The 18,310-nt window shown below is 42.2% G+C and overlaps 1 protein-coding gene across 8 annotated transcripts in view; it reads right to left on the bottom strand.

Moving 5' to 3' along the window:
* Nucleotides 1-18,310, bottom strand: part of MYO18A (myosin XVIIIA) — a 383,975-nt gene that overhangs the window by 201,077 nt on the left and 164,588 nt on the right. For all 8 annotated transcript variants that reach the window (XM_077294308.1, XM_077294307.1, XM_077294310.1 and 5 more), the window contains 2 exons: nt 13,002-13,178; nt 10,081-10,171 (listed from right to left, as the gene is read on the bottom strand). In XM_077294308.1, coding sequence (XP_077150423.1) covers nt 10,081-10,171; nt 13,002-13,178 — 268 coding nt within the window. The remainder of the gene's footprint in view (nt 1-10,080; nt 10,172-13,001; nt 13,179-18,310) is intronic.

Raw genomic sequence — 18,310 nt, 5'->3', positions numbered from 1 at the left:
AGCCCGCACAGGGGTATATCCAGCAGAGCCCGCACAGGGGTATATACAGCACAGCCCTCACAGTGGTATATCCAGCACAGCCCTCACAGTGGTATATCCAGCACAGCCCTCACAGTGGTATATCCAGCACAGCCCTCACAGTGGTATATCCAGCACAGCCCTCACAGTGGTATATCCAGCACAGCCCGCACAGGGGTATATCCAGCAGAGCCCGCACAGTGGTATATAGAGCACAGCCCTCACAGTGGTATATCCAGCACAGCCCGCACAGTGGTATATCCAGCACAGCCCGCACAGTGGTATATAGAGCACAGCCCTCACAGTGGTATATCCAGCACAGCCCGCACAGTGGTATATCCAGCACAGCCCTCACATTGGTATATCCAGCACAGGGGTATGTCCAGCAGAGCCCGCACAGGGGTATATCCAGCAGAGCCCGCACAGGGGTATATACAGCACAGCCCTCACAGTGGTATATACAGCACAGCCAGCACAGGGCTATATCCAGCACAGCCCGCACAGTGGTATATCCAGCACAGCCAGCACAGAGGTATATAGAGCACAGCCCACATCTCATCTCCCCCCCCCCCCCGATAATGGCCCCACAGTCCGTTTAAAAAGAAAAAAAAAAAACTCTCCTCACCTTTCCTTTTGCCCGCGCTGCTCTTGGCGGCTGAAGTCTGCCCAGGACCCTGCAGGTGCGCAATGATATAACGTCATCGCGCACCCGCAGTGTACTGTCAGAGGCAGAGCGGGGAATGATGGGAGAGGGAGCGTCAGGTGACGCTCTCTCTTTCATCATTGCATTGAACTATACCGGTGTCATAGACGCCGGTATATTTAAATGCGGCGGCGGCGGCACTGGGGGGGGGTTCCGGGGGAGGAACAGTGCAGCGGCCCACTACTGGCATCGGCTCTTCTGGCATTTGCCAGAAGTGCCCGATGGCCAGCCCGGCCCTGCAGTCAGACCTGCCGGCCCGGGGCCCCTGACCTGCGGGGCCCGGTCGCAATGGCGACCGCTGCGACCGCGGTAGTTACGCCCCTGGCGGTGCGGTCTTGAGTCCTGGGGACTGAATCTTGCAGCGTGGGCACTGTGAGGACCCAGGCTGCCCGCCTTGCTGGTGCAATGTCGCTGCAGCAGTGGTTAGTGCACAACGGTGGTGGTTAGCGCACGACACCGCACCTTTAAGGCAATGAAAGTTAGGACCGAGAGGTTCACTGTGACATGACATTGGGATTCACACAGTCTGATCAGAATGTTAAACCAAGAACCTCATGTTCAGTTATATATTTTTGCCTAGCGGCATTAGATCAATGTATGATTTTTGGAGGTGGTGTCCATTCTCTTTTTTATCAAACCACTAAGGTGTCTGCTACAGGAATTAAACACTACACACTGTTAAGCTGAATTACTACAAGCTCCCTAATGGAGGAGTACAAGGGAGTTGAGCTTTACTGATGCAGATGGCAGAAGATCAAATTGGGCTGGTAGACTTATGTACAGGACCATACAGTGTACAGAAACTAAGAGTGTATTGTAAAGGTAGAATACACTAAACCAGAGATGGAGTCCGAGCAGAGCTCAGAGCTGCACCATGCATGATCGAGGAGCACTGAAACTACAGCAAGATAGATGCAATGGAAAATGGAGGGTTAATAGAGCCTGGAGGAGAATCTTTAGGGGGATTACACAGTGGCATGTAAAAGTTTGTGCATCTCTGGTCAAAATTACTGTTATTGTGAATGGTTAAGCAAGGTGAAGATGAAATGACCTCTAACAGGGCTAAAGTTAAAGATGACATATTTGCTTTGTATTTTAGGAAACTTACATACATATATATATATATATATATATATATATATATATATATATATATATATGTATATATGTATGTATGTATGTATGTATGTATGTATGTATGTATGTATGTATATATATATATATATATATATATATATATATATACACATATATATATATATATATATATACACACACACACACACACACATATATATATAAATGCCTATGCCTATGCAGCATCAATAGTAAAAAGATATGTTAAAAATAATGAAAAAAAAAAAAAAAAAATTGTGCTTTTCTCACCTTCCGACGTCCACCGATGCGTGCGATGCTGCCGCCAGCTTCCGTTCCCAGACATGCATTGAAGTCATCCGGGTAATTTCGCAATGCATCACTGGGAACGGAAGCTGGCAGCAGCATCGCGCGCATCGGCACAGCGTCGCTGGACACCGGAGGGTGAGTATGTAACTATTTTTTATTTTATTTTTTTATTTTTTTTATTTTTTATTTGGGATATGGTGCCCACACTGCTATATACTACGTGGGCTGTGTTATATACTACGTGGCTGTGTTATATACTGCGTGGACTGTTATATACTGCGTTGGCTGTGATATATATTATGAGGGCTGTGCTATATACTGCGTGGGCTGTGCTATATACTACATGGCCCCTATATACACTACGTGGCTGAGCTATATGCTACGTGGCTGCTATATATTACGTGGGCTGTGTTATATACTACATGGCTGTGCTATATACTATATGGGCTGTGTTATATACAATGTGGCTGTGCTATATAACACGTGGCTCCTATATACCACGCGGCTGTCCGTGTTACGTGGGCTGTGAGTTATATATATATATATATATATATATATATATATTATTTTAATATTTTTTATTTTACTTTATTATTTTTTTTCTCCCATCGTTTACATTTTAAAAATTACAATAAGAAAAATGGTGTGATGCAAAAATTTGGGTACCCTGCATGGTTAGTACCTAGTAGCACCCCCTTTTGAAAATACTTGTAAAGGTTCTTGTAGCCAGCAAAGAGACTTTCAATTCTTGCTTGAGGGATTTTCATCCAGTCTTCCTTGGAAAATTCTTCCAGTTCTGTGAGATTCCTTGGTCGTCTTGCATGAACTGCTATTTTGAGGTCTAGCCACAGATTTTCAATTATGTTCACATCAGGGAACTGTGAGAGCCATTGTAACGTTTTTAGGATCATTACCCATGTGTAGAAGCCATCCTCTTTTCAAGTTCAGCTTTTTTACAGATGGTGTTATGTTTGCATCAAGAATTTGTTGAAATTTCATTGCATCCATTCTTCCCTCTACCCGTGAAATGTTCCCTATGCCGTTGGCTGCAACACAGCCTCAAAGCAAAGCAAAGAAGCAGCTCTCACTGTAACTTTGCTTGGTCTTCTAGACCTTATCTTGGCCTCCTTTGTTCCTGTTAACTGCCACTTCTTAAATACATTTCAAACTGAGGAAAGGGCAACATGTTTTGCTATCTTCTTATAGCCTTCTCCTGCTTTGTGGGCCTCTACCACCTTCATTTTCAGAGTGCTAGGCAGCTGCTTAGAAGAACCCATCGCTGCTGTTATTTGACACAAGGTTAGAGGAGGCTGGGTTTTTATAAAACTGGGAAACTTGCATCACCTTGCCTTTCCTACTGATTATAGTGAACAAGCCATAACCCTAACAGGCTAATTAAGGTCTGAAAGCTTGTTCAAAGTTATATGAGCACAAATCTCCAAGGGTGTCCAAACTTTTGAATCGGCAAATTTTCCTTTTGGTAATTTTTTAATTGGGAAAAAAAAGGCAATGTATACTTTTCCTAAATTAGAACGGAAATGTGTCATCTTTAAGTTCAGGCCTTTTACAGATCACTTCATCTGCAACATGCTGAACTCTTCACAATAACAGTAATTTTGACCAGGGGTGCCTGAACTTTTACATGTCACTGTATTTGCAAAACATGGCAGATTTAAATGAGTTATATTGGCAAAAATGAATAAATATATGCATACATTATTGTAAGACCACAATGCAATTTGGGGAATACTTGGTTTGTGTGGGAAAAAAACAAAAAAAACAGCCTCTGTGGAAAAAAAGGTTTTGCAGTAGGCAATAATCTTGGATGAGACTCGCCTATAGATTTCCATGAGTGCGCAAAAAGAACAAGAAGCCATATGGACACCATCAATATAGCAGACATACAGATGACATTCCGATTCACAAAGGATGAAAACAATATATTTTTTCCTAGACTTAAAACAAACGATTTTTCATATGCTTGTGTGAACTTCGACCAATATAACTGCACTTCTATTCAATACAGTGGAGATATAGATCACAAATAGAAAAAAGAAAGTCATCATTGGATATTGTGGTATAGATTTACTAAAACGGTCTAAACTCACAGTCCTACAATGCACTAAATGTAACAGAGCACTTAATGCTGGATCATACATTTGGAGCATATTCAGACAATTATGTCTAAGTTTACACAAGTTAGTTAGTTTACTTTGCGCACGTGATCCTTACAAAAATAAGAATGTGTCATTTCAGGCCAAAATTCCCCCTTAATATCTCACCAAGCCACGATACCTTTAGGACATGACCTTCTGTCGTGCAAGGTGGAAAAAGCATCAAATACACATACTTGGATTTTGCAACAGTTCTTTGGCACAACTTGAGCCGTTAGCCTAATAAACGTTATATTTATCTTTTATGATGGTGCCTATAAAACAACCAATATTGGAGGTAGCAATTTTAATTGTTCTGGCTGAAAACATGGTGAAAACCTACCACCACCTGGTGGATATCAGGCAAAATATGTAGCTTATGTCCTTGGGTTGGCTCACCGATGACATACAAGATAGTGTTGGAGGCTCTTTTCTAAGGGCGCAGGACGGGTCAGTTGGGGGGGCTTGAATGGCAGATTACAGTCTGACATACTCAGGTCGTCGGCAAACAACCAGCTCATTGACCAGACCATCTACAACCAGATTTAGATAACTGTAAAAGCCAACTGGGCAGTTTCCACTAAATAAACGAGTTTTGTATCTTTGACTTAAACAAAACATTTCAAACCGGCCCATTCTGCCTTTTTATTCACAATTATGACAACAACTATTATTCTGACTCAACGATATTGCCTAACAGGAGAGAGAATGTGAAGGAGAGAGAATGTGAAGGAGACCGGCACGGTCGGTGAACAGACGCGCGTCCTTCCTTCAGTCTCAGCGCGCACACCGTAACTTACACTCAAGTGAGAAATAAATCACCGGCTTGATGGATGACGACAACACAATCCATTTAAAGAGTGAACATGAACAACAGTGACTGGGCCACAATTCACCTGATCACAGACCAGATGCCCTTCTTACCAGAATGTTTAAAGACTTTTTTATGTGAATAGACAAGTGAGAAATGGCCAGAAAAATCCCAGGAAAGCCGTTACATCATCACTATTAATCTGGGCGCACAACTTAAGCATCATTGTTATTAAACATTTCAATTGTACACGTGTAGAAATAAAGCTTTGTGCACCGGGTAGTCATTGACCGCCAGGCTAATGGCTCTAGACCCTATGCACCTTCACCTAGCAGGAAGGGAATGAGACTTCTGCAGCCAATCATTGTCCATTTGGTTGGAACGGAGCCTACAGGGGCTGGGGGGGAACCTAGTCAGTGTAGGAAGAAAAGGAGCGTGGAATTGGTGAAGTTTGTACAATTTTAATTTTTGTATTATTTTATTTATTTATTTTTTAAAAAAAGAGGACCCGTCACCATGATTGAGGCTTGTCCGGATGAATAGGTTGGTTACCCCCAAAATGGGTTGACGAATAAAACCGCATCTACACTCCTTTTGGTATCCTATTGTGTATCGAATCTCTGGCAGCACGGCTTTACACCCACCTCATCTTCCAGCATTTGTGTCCAGGTCAAAAGTAGCTCTCAGTGTGACATTTTCTGTTATTTTAAAATCCAGAAATGAGAACATTTTTATTTAGTGCTGATTTTTATGGATTTTAGAAGTGGGAGTGGTAATAGGATCATCAGTGTAAGCCACACCCACTTGTAAAAAAAAAAAAAAAAACACTAAATAAAAATGCCCATATCACTAGAACCATATGGCAAATTTTAAAAGTACAAAAAAACCGAACACTCAAAGGAACAGCGGGAATAACATAAGAGCAAAAACTGACAGGCCACTCTTTACATAGTATCAGTGTCATGCACAGTGTAGGACAGACAACACAAAGGCATAAGGGAAGGGGAACCAAACAATTGGGAAGGGGAGAATGGAGACCCCTAGACCGATTTAACGTGACTCTGTCTGTCCTTTCATCCCTATAAAGGTTCCGCACCTATCGCCGGGCAGGATACCAAATCCTTGCCAGACCCTGGCAATAAGCCCTGCACTGTGGAGTACAGGATGAGCGCTAGTCAATCCTCACTACCTCTAAAGACAACTGGGTAAGACAAACAAAACAAGGGAACACTTAGCTTGAGAAGACTCAAAGAGAAACACCAATGTCCTCCAAACTCCAAAAAGGAAGACAGCCGACTGATACTGCTCCAAGCCTCAACAGGAAAATGCAAATAGAAAATGTCACCCACGCTTGCAAGCAGCAAGTATATCAACACTCAGGTCCAGGTGAGGCCATTAGCACCAGCGAAGGTGGCCACTCATCTGCCAAGAACTACTGAGACCTTCTGCAGACAGAAGCAGTGCAACGGTCTGCAGCTCCTGACACATCCATAACAGACAGGTCCTCTTTAAATAATTTTATTGATGGAAACATAGTAATTTAAATCCATTATGGTAAAAGAGTATAAATAAAAAGTAAACATTTTTGGTAATGGCAATGGGTCCTCTTGCCCAGAACATATGCTGCCCATATGGTGGAGCTGTCCCTGGATTGAATTCTTCATGGGTCCATCTCTTTAGAGAACAAATAACACTCAACAGCCACAATTAGGGACACAATTATCAGACCCCAGTATTCTGAAACGTGTGCGAGTAACTAAATGGGCCCTAACTATCCCTGCTCTCAAAGGTACCTCTAAAGGTGAGGAGGTTTGGTCCACCAGCCTTACTGTTCTTTTGTTATAACCAAGCTGTACCCTCCCGGTTCCCAGGGGGCCTGGGACAGAAGTGCTAGTATATTAACAAGACAGACAGACAGGGATAACGGAAAGGAACAAACAGGGAAGAGAAGATCTGACCAGATTTTATAGGCACAGGAAATGACCAGGTCAAAAACAGCTGTGAGATGGAGCTGTAAGTTTCTAACCAGCATAAAAAGGGTCGTTAACCTCTTCACCACCAAAGGAAACAAAATCCATTTAATATGAAACACAAACACACCAGCTAAATGGAAGATCTGCGATTCACAATACGTAGTGATTTTCTGAGCCCAGATCTCCCAGAACGTAACCCACTCGTACCAATATGACAGACATTTTGGGACAGATTTATTTATGCAGCTAAACCAAAATTTCTGGAGTAAAAAAAGTTGCAAATTTAATAAAATAATAGGAGACTTCAACTTTTTCCGATGCTCATATCACTAATAGAATTTTGTTGAGTAAATTATAGCATAAATTTTTGTCAGATTATGGGTGGCGTACATATGATTTTCTGGTGCATGCACAGAAAGCGATGTGCCTACTTTATTTATTAAAAGGCACTCACTTAATAAAGCGGGCGGATCTGTGCCAGACTTGATATATCTCCCCCATTACGGTATGTTCTGGTATATACTAAGGAAACCCTTACTAGGCCTCAAGGTCAGCCATGGACCTTTCTCATCACAACGGACACAGGGTTTCTTCGATAGACAAGGTGTGGAAATACCCTATTGTCATTCACATTCAGTCATATTACTGCACATGCCTGTTCCCATTTGCTTCTGCATTTTCCTTACTATTAAAAGGCAGCAAAATGACACATATTTCTTTGTTTTACAACCGGCTTTTATGCGCTCATATCTGGGACCAAGAATTATTACAGTCATTCAGCATCACTGAAACTATGGGACCGTATACCTTAAATAACCACTAAAGCCAAATGGAAGAGGAATAAATCTGGGTGAGAGCAGCGAGTTCCGGCTCCCAATACAAATGGTCTACAGATAGTATAGATGATTGATGAGCATTGCAGCCTCTGTAAGTATTGGTGATACTCCATACTAAGGAATTTTATCTCTCAAAGAATAGGGATACCTATAGGAGCATTTTATTTTTTTTTACTTAAAAGCATGCATGTTGGGCAAAAGTTTTTGTATTTGTGTATCTTTACAAATTTTCACCATTTGCCTTCTATAGCCTCTTCTGCACTATTTACTGCTGGCTGCAGAATGACTCAACTAAGAATCCATCAGTGAGCTCTTTCTGACTGATAAAAGTTGCAATGTCTATCTTTTACTTTGCTCCAATCAGCTGCATTTGGATAGTCTGAAAGATAAGATCCCCTTTGATGTGGCTTGTGGTCATAATGTGGAACACAGGAGCTCAGACAGATGAAAGTTACCAGCTCCCAGTCACAGAGCGTGGTCAGAATCGGAGAAGATGGAGGTGAAAAAAAAAAAGTCTCCATCTTCGTCATTTTGTCAGTCCGTGACTTGGACGGCCGGGTGCACCCGGATATGTGCACAGCTTCATGGCATACCGCCGGTCCGGGTACGCTCCGATGGTTTGGGCAGATTGCACTCGGACCAATAATACAGGCATGTGCACGAGCCCTAAAAGGCCAAATGGTGCAAACATTTAATCAAAACCAGTTGGATAAATGATTTTCAGCCCTTTTCTGGTAAGCCATGCTTCTTTTCACCAATGCCATACCCCCCTATTAAATAGCTCTTAAAAAAGGGCTGAATGCCTTCCTCAACACGAATGGCATTGTGGGCTAGAGAAAACTTAGTGACAAAGAATGGTGGAAAAAGGTTGAAAATGACGGACCTAGGTCTTATTTCAGCCTATATAACAAGACACAGAAAGTGCATTAAACATACTAAATTTGGCACAAGTTATTAAATATAGCTTTTTTCCTACATTTAGCTCGATAAACCTCCCACTAATACATAATTATCTATTTAAAGGGAACCGGACACTAGATTTTGCTCATCTCATGTACGGCTCCATGGAATCAATGGTGCTAAATAAATAAATAATAATATGGATTAACTCCTAAGCTCTTTTATTGCCTGATGCATGTTTGGGAGTTACCAAAAATCAGCTACACAATAACATTCTTGTTGAGTGGCCCAAAACTGCAACAGGGATCTATGGGATCTATTGTTTTTAAGGTTAAACCCTTGAGCTGGTCTACGCTCCTAGCTTTGTGTATGTTGCCTTTAGGCCCAATGGGGTATAGTGGTCAATCCCAATTCTTACACGGTGCAGACTAGAAAGTCTTAAATGCAGCAAATCTATCAAAGTGCTCTTTGGTTATTATCCAGCTTGCTAGATCTGGATCATTTTAAGCTTGTCTGGGTTTCTCTCTGCCAGAAATTCGCAACATGTAAAGCCTTTCCTTCGCTCCGAGAAGCTGGACCCTTTTTAGGGAAGCCTCAGCCACTTTTTGAAAAAGGCGCAGTGTGTCTAAAAAGCACATAAGAAATGTGGTGCAAGTCATCAGAGACAGTTTTCTTGCACAAAAAAGTTCGGGCGTAATTAGGTTGATCAATCTCATCACGCTCGATGAGGGGACATTTAAAAGGCAGCATACCTTTTAGGACACCGATCGCCATATTTAGATTATTTCCCTTAGGTACTTCATTTTTCCTTATTTATATTAATTCTATAGCGCTTTACAGACATCATCGGCACTGTCCCCATTGGGGCTCACAATGGAAATTCCCCATCAGTGTGTCTTTGGAGGAGTGTGGAAGGAAACCCACGCAAACATGGGAAGAACATATATACTTCCTACAGATGTTGTCCTTGGTAGGATTTTAACCCAGGACCCCAGCACTGCAGGGCAACAATGCTAACCACTGAGCCAACATGCTGCCGTGATTCTGTTAGTACTAGTTTTGGCCGACATTGTCACTCCCTCCGCCAGCTAGATAAATTACAGAAACATTGTAAAGAATATCTTACCCTGAATACATATTTACTAGACAGTAAATGATTTACGGTAATTAAATTGTCAAAAATAAATGCTGTAAGGCAATTGAGGTCTATTTGGAAAAAAAATAATACTTATCGAATAAAAATAGATTTCAGAATTTTCTGGCGACTTGTCACCCACCATACCTGTTTAGCAGCGAGATGAGCAGTGTAAAGAGCTCAGAGTACAAGCCGGAGGCCATCCCTTCCAGGCACTCTAAAGCCGACAACTTGGAACCTGTGTGCGGAGAAACAAAATCACAAGGTAAATACGAGACATAAAAATATGAATGCAGGAAGAAAGGGGTCGTCCACTACTTTAAAACTGACGACCTATCCATAAGGCAGGTCATCAATATAAGATTGGCTGTTGTCCACCACTCAGTACCCCCGCCAAATCTTATATTAATGATCGGTAATCAATATACAATTTGCGGAAAACCCCTTTAAGACAAAGTAACCACAAAGGATGAAGAAATACTGGAGCAGATGAACACTGAACAGGAGCCGTGTCTATATTTAAAGAGAACCTGTTACCAGGATTTAGTCGTATAAACTAAAGGCATTGCTATAATGGCACTGTGATGCTGATTAATACGATACCTGATGTGAAGGGATCGGTTCAGGGGCTGATGAATACTCGCCTTATGAAGTTTTCAAAAAATTAAATTTTGGGTGCTTTCGGGGCGGGACATGGGGGCATGGTCTCCTTCTGGTTCTCTGTCCGTCACCCCCCCACCACCACCACCACACCAGCCTCCTCTGCTGCTTGTGCACCTCACTGATTATTTATTATTATGATCTGCTCTCTTTTTACAATTCCGCACCGCCGCCATCACTGTGGGTGGGTGTGTGCACAGTGGGAGCCGGCATCCTGTGTGCAGGACTTTAATAATAAGGAGCTGGAGGCAGCACAGGCGCAGATCAATATTTTTGCTTTGAACGCCGAAGCACACTGGAGCACAGAAGACATTATTTTATGGAAACTTCATAAGGCGAGTATTCAGCAGCCACTAAGCGGATCCCTTTAATAATCAGCATCACGGCGCCATTATGGCCGTGGATTTAGTTTATAGGGCTAAATCCTGCTGACAGGTTCTCTTTAAGTGCAGCAGTAACTTTAAAGAAGCCATCCCACCAAACAATGTATTCTCTTTATACAGTGCAATCATCATATTATACAGCACTGTGTACTTACAATTGCTCATTTTCCCTTTCTACTCAGCTAATTCTTCTCTTTTCCATTTGATCTATGACATCACGTGATGAAAAACTGACTAGCTGAATCCTAAGCGCTATGTAGAAACAGGAGGTCAATTTTTCCTGCATGAGTCATCACTGCAAAACTCCCTAGCAGTGGAGGGGTGAGGGAACAGCTGGGTCAGGAGCTGAACAGGGGAATGATATCTGCAGGGACAACAGACTTCCTGTTTCTACATAGGAGCACAGAAAAGTGAAGAATTAGCTGGGTAGAAAGTAAAAATGAGCAATTGTAAGCACAGTGTGCTGTATAATATGAACATTGCAATCTATTAAGAGGGTAAAAGCTTTGATAGGAGGAGTACTTTAATAATGATGGTGGAGCGATCTGATGGGAACCAGCAGGCCGCTATGGATTCAATGTAATTTCCCTGTATACTTGTCAAGGGAAAATAGAACAGTTGCAGTAATAACATAATAGGGCAAAAAGGAGAAGAAGTGGAGTGCCCCCTTGTTGTAATGTAGCTTAATTGATACTTGCACCGCCGTGAAGTCCTGGCCTTGGCTGACACACATGTAGACTACAGTTTAGACGCGTAACCGGAGTGAGTAGGTAGACAGACCGGTAAGTAAGGTCAGCGTGTCCTACCATAATGCAGGTCACCGGCACGGCAGTACTCCGTCGGGGGCATCACATTACACAGTCACTTATGCACTGTATTATGCTTTTGTCTAATTGAAAACGTCAAGAGCAAAAGCAACAAGCAAAAAAATGAAAAGAAAATGTCAGCCGAACATCTGAGGCAGCGAAGGAGATGTTTCAATTAAAGGCTGAAAATTCTACATTTTAAAAAGGTTAAGAAACTTAAAGTCAACAGAAAATTGTAGAGATTATAGTAGAAGCTGAGCCATCTTTTAATATCGGGAAAGTTGTAAATGTCATCACAAAGCATTATAGAAAATGTAGCCTTTATTTATCAAGAACATCAAAAAGTTAAGTTACTATTAAATGGACACTCCACTTTAAGCCCCGATGCGCACTAGATAGCAGTACGGAGAGTGAATGTTCCCCTGACCCCACAAACACAGGAGCCATCGGCTAAAGTAGATGTCCTCCAGGAGAAAAGACTGTCTGGTTAGTGCCACCTATTGGTGGTAGCTTCCCTATAAGTTAATGTCTGGATGTGTTCACATAATGCGTTTATTATAAGGAAAAGATTGGGCAAAAATGCAACAGTAATGCGTCGTGTTAACACAGCCGCAACATGCCCAGCAACATGACTAGATAAATTGGCCATCAGAAACCCATCTGTAAGCAGCTTTTCCTCAGAAACAGCCATGTAAAGATGTGGTTCTGGTTGGCTAACCTCCCCCAAGTCATGTCACGAGTCTCAATAAAGGGTCAGACATTGACTTATAGGGTAGCTAAGTGCAATTATATTAGTAGAGACAGTTTTTTGCCTGTAACCCTGAAGACTACACCATCGATAGACAATATGCTACAGGCAGCCATAAATCAAAGCATGGAGTACCTTTTACTCCGAAGGATTGAGCCTATCCATTCAGTACATGGTTGCCCATTCCAACACGGCCATCGGGTAATAATGTATTCCTCTTATCTGTATCTATTTATTAGTGTTTATGGTGCCCAACATTTCTAATAGATGGTCTGGAGAGGGCTCAGAAGAGAGGACAACTACACTGATGGACGGCGCACAGACAACATGCAAAAATCTCTATCAAATATTAAACACAGTGGCTTTACAGTAATAGCCAATCTTCTACAAACTGGTTTTTAATTCATTTTTAAGTAATGAGATCTTGATCTCTGCAAATAGAAGTAAGTCTGTGCTTCACCGCACACTTACCTGGTCCATCTCCTTGGTTTGCATCATCCAGGCCTTGACGGAAGGAGGTTGATTTCTGCAGGCCACTGGTTTTAGGTTGGTGCTTGAATATTGATGAGGAAAGTTCTTCCAGAGAGCAGCCCAGGAGATACGCAGCTTTCTGTGCCCACTCGTGCCGGGCAAACTGCTTTCTGCCAGCTTTACAAGAACACAGAATATAGAATATTAAATGTTAAAAGCAAAACGTTAATAATTGGCAAAGTACAGAATATCAGAATTTTTATCAAGGTGAGGTGGTGATGGAGATGTGAGACTTCACTAGGAGAACATAAAACATCTACGCATCTGTTCTGGCTCCAGAAAAGTGTCTAAGTGACTATTCAGTGGTACATGGACTTCTGATCGAACATAGTATGTAGACATGAATACTCCATGTCTTACTGTATATACCCCATCAAGTCAGTGGGATCCTAAGGTTGGTAGGATTCTTTACCCCAAAATGGCCAATCAGCTACAAATTGTATTAATTATAGATATAAAGGTATTAATCAGTTGCTTTTGAAGGGAACCTGTCATGTTGTATATGCAGTCCCACCTGCGGCAGCATTGTATAAAGAAGGAAAAGCTAAGCAAGATTATATATTGGATTGTTGGAAAACATGCAATATAACTTGTAGTTTATTCATTGGAATTCCTGGTGTTCACATGTATAGGAGTCCAGTGGGTGGAGCTACTAGTGATTGACAGTGATTTCTGCATGCGCAGTAACACAGGCAGACTGTCAATCACTAGTAGGACCGCCAACTGGACTCCTGCATACAATCCCCATGGATTTGACTGACTAAAATACAGGCTATACTGAGACATTTCCCATTAATCTGATCGGCTCCTCATGCTCTACAACATCTTGTCTGCAGATCAGTTTCCACGACAAGTTCTCTCTAAGGCCACTGTCACACTTGCGAGTGCAATGCAAGAAACTCGTGCGAGTCTCTGGCCTCAATACCCGGCACTGCTGCCGGAACTCGGGACCGGCATGTTAGCTGCATAGAAATACATGAGGCCGCACACTCCGGGCCCGAGGTCCGGCGGCAGTGGCAGGTATTGAGGCGAGAGACTCGTGCGAGTTTCTCACATTTCACTCGCAAGTGTGACCCCGGCCTAAGGAAAAGACTTTCTGAAACACTTCTCTTCAGGAGTCTCATAGAAGTGAGCTTAGCGAGATGAGCGCTTGTATCCATGCTACTCACAGTGGGCACCAGACCGGTCAAGCTCTCGGAGTTGGGACCTTCATTTATTGAACATCTATGAATTTTCCGGTGGCCTTCCTCCTCCCCCCTCTAAACCCTTGGGGTCACCTATAAATGAGCTACTGACCTAGAGAGGCTCAATAATGCTGGGGTTCAGACACCGCCTCAGCACCACAGCCTCTTCTCGTTAGCTTGCCCCAGGACAATTGTGCATAAATCATAATTAATGTCAGAAAATCCCCATTAAGGTACACTGTTGTAATATATGGACATGATGGACCACAGGCAGTATTCTGCATTACTTGAGGAGCAGAAGAGACCTTAATAAAATGGAAAATAACTGTATGGAAATGTCAGAAGTGATGCCAGCCCTGGAGTGACAATACTCTTGGCAGAGAGAATAAGAAACACAAAGATGAAACAATATTAAGTCACCGCGACAAGGTTCAGGCACGAGAGATGAGAAACTCCAGTGTCAATACCACAATGACACAATTAAACCGCTGTCATACTGGGACCGATACTGGGAGACCGGGCAAGACTAGAAACACACGGCGGATGGAACAAATTCACTTGGGAGGCGATATGAAAGAGAGAATGATGAGAAGCGTCTTTACCTTCATCTCCTTCTGTATTGCAACGGAGCAGCATGCAACATGCAAATAAAAACACGCAGTTAGAAAACACACACAAAAGTCTAATTGTTATGTAGCTTACAGCTCCGAATACAAAGGATTATTATAAAAAGGGACAGAACAGTTTGCTAGAAAAGTCTGTAGAAACGCACAACACGGCGACCTAATGAACTGACCATAGGTGCTGCCAAATTACCGGATTAGATCGTCTGATCGATGCAGGATGACCAGACATTGCCGGGCTGCCTTCACTTACAAAGTTGAAAGCTGTTCACAATTTCTGCCAGTAATTACTAATACTACGCTAAACATTCTTAGAGTTCGGGGTCTCAATTGGATAAGTATTTAATTTGCTTTCCCAGTCGGGGTGTTTTTGTGGGAAGAAATTTTTATTTTTGACTTGAATTAGGTCTCGTCTAAAACCCCCATATTCACTGGACTGTCGGCCACATTTGTCTCCCGGAGATGAGCCGCCAGGAGAGATGTCTGATGGAAGCACTACTGTGTTCTCTCTGAGAAAGCCACCGACAGGCTTCTCTGCCAGCGACACATCTGTTAGAGAGCAAGAGGAATGGCAGTCCGAAACTGGAGATGCCTGATGGACATGGGAAAGACAACCGAGACGGCTGCCGACAGAAAGATCGGACAAAGCATCGTTCGACCAACAGCCATCTAATATGTATCGGGAGATGATTAATGTATGTGGTTATAGGTCTTAATACACAGTAGTTTGTGATTCCTTTACAAAGTTTCGTATTCTTATTGGACACTCATTTGTATACCTTTTACACACTGTGTTTTGGGTAAATATTTGTCATTAAAAGAATATGGACATTTGGTATTTTGGACTTAAAGTCGTTTTTGCAATTTGGTTTAATTAAAAATGTTACACCTTTTGGCTTTGTTTCCAGGTATATTGCTGAATGCGGAGTGAGTTGACCAGTTACCTGAGAATCCACCAGTGAGCTCGTTCTGACTGGGAGTTCGGCCTCATTTACATTGCAGTGTTCAAGAGACTATATAATGTAAAACTGACCCAAAATCAGCCATGCAGTATATAGCCACAAAGACTCCAAGTCTGACTGTACCATACTCCTTTGGGTGCCATATATACAGGGGTATTTATGAAGAGAAGATCTCCATGCATCTGATGAAATGTTCCAGGAGCGTTGCATGGCCTACAAGTCTCCTTACCCTGGCATGTCAGGCATATCATGCTCCATAAGGTAAAATGTTAGACCTCTGAAGAAATGTTCTAGAGCTGCATTGCATGGCTTATAAGTTTCCTTACCCTGGCAGGTCAATCTCCATAAAGAGAAATGTTACCCCTTAGACCTCTGATGAAATGGGGACACAATATGGCTATGCACATAAGGTCTTATAGCATGTCCCAACATAACTAATCCGGTGTGGACCCACAACTATGCATGTTTATTTTATTGATGATTTGAGAGAAATCCACAGCATAAATTAACAAGGTGCGGATGTAGAATTAGTATCTCAAGTCAATATTCCCGTGTGGATTTATTTATGCAGTATCTGTATTTAGTAAAATCTAATAGACCACTGCAAGTTTCCATCCACAATTCATTCGCTACGAGCGTACAAACCCTTAAAATCCATTTAGGATGACAGACAGTATCAGACAAGTCCTACAGGTTCCTCTCAGAAGATCTTGTGTACCTCTCAGAACCAGGAGAAGATCTTGTGTACCTCTCAGAACCAGAAGATCTTGTGTACCTCTCAGAACCAGGAGAAGATCTTGTGTACCTCTCAGAACCAGGAGAAGATCTTGTGTACAGCTGCACTCTTACCTACAAGTACTTTTCTTTCTAATCATTTTTTGTCCCCTGCCAGTAATTAGCTTCAGATTTATTACATCTCACGTCCCCCCACGCCGTATGATGGACAAGTGCTAGATCAGCACCGACAGGAGGAGTTATAGGTGAAATAATTATGCAGCTTCCTCAGCACACAATTTCATCCAGATGGCTCCGACGTCCTCATGCTGACAGATTTAGTTAATGCTTCGTTTATGTTAAAAAAATGTGGAGAAAGCACAAAAACTTTCATAAATGAATATCTCCGCACCAAAGCATAAGGCGCCTTCCACAGGAGTTCAGAGGTCTAGCTCCTTGATGTGTCATCTATCATCATCTTCACATTTCTCGCTAATGAGCTGTAAATAAAACCCTTATAAATAATCCTATTAATCTCTCCTGCAGCGACAGAAGTGCAGTCATACTGGATTATAAATGCATCAATATCCATTTCCACATGCACCGAGATTAGGAGACTTCGCCCACCCTTCACTCACATTTCTTAACCTGAGCATGTCCTAACTTTGGGGATTACAGTTATATTACATACAACTTTTCAATGTGGATAGTAATGATATGATTTGTGGATTACTGGATCAATATATGTCTATTTGCCTTAAAGCAGCACCTATGATCAGAAAAAAATATATATATATATTGTTAGAACAGCTCCGATCAATACAGATATGAACATTAGGATTGTAGTCATCACTTGTAGGAACTCGCCAGAGATGATGATCCTACAGGACAAGCGCAGGTCCACATAGGATGTTTTTTGTGCATTTTAAGTCAGGTTTCCCATGGGTCATATATCCTGATGGACTAATATTTACTTGTGAATTAGTTCTTAAAGGCATTCTCTAGTCATATCATGCTGATCACCAATCTTTACGATGGGTCCCGACACCCAACAGCCCCCACTGATCAGCTGCCACAAGATCTGATAGTGGCCTGATGGAAACACTGAATGTAGCTGCATTTAATGTGTAGTGGCTGCCGCTGGGTACTGCAGAACAGGTCTCACTCGAGACAATATTGAGGAGGCAACTTAAAGAAGCCCTCGCATCAAAATTTGTATCATCTTCTACCCAGCTAATTCTTCTCTTTTCCATTAGGTCCATGACATCACGTGATTACAAACCGACGAGCTGAATCCTTCTAAGCTCTATGTAGAAACAGGAAGTCTCTTTTCCATGAATGAGTCAGAAGTCACTGCTAAAGTTCTTGACAGGGGGAAGAAGGAGAAGCTGGATCAGAAGGGACGACACGATCAGTGAAAAGAGACTTCCTGTTCATACACAGAGCAGAGAAAAGAGAAGAATTTGCTGGGTAGAAAGGCAAAATGAGCAATTGTAAGTACACAGTGCTATATAATATGCTTACTGTAATATATTCAAAGGATAAAAACTTTCATTTGAGTGCTTCTTTAATATCATATGACTGGAGAACACCCTTAAAGCATACATCCTGTATCAGAAAACGTTTCAAAAGTTAGAATGACATGTCATAAGTTGTAATCAGCAAAAATCCAGAGGGTGCTAGGAAGGGGCAGCAGTACTCAGCTGAGTGACATGGGCCTTCAGCAGTGATCTACTATGCTGCGCTGATCCTTGGACAGGCAGTGT

This window comes from Ranitomeya variabilis, chromosome 3 (assembly GCF_051348905.1).
Source record: "Ranitomeya variabilis isolate aRanVar5 chromosome 3, aRanVar5.hap1, whole genome shotgun sequence".
Taxonomy (NCBI): Eukaryota; Metazoa; Chordata; class Amphibia; order Anura; family Dendrobatidae; genus Ranitomeya; species Ranitomeya variabilis.
This window is presented reverse-complemented; position numbering and strand designations above follow the sequence as displayed.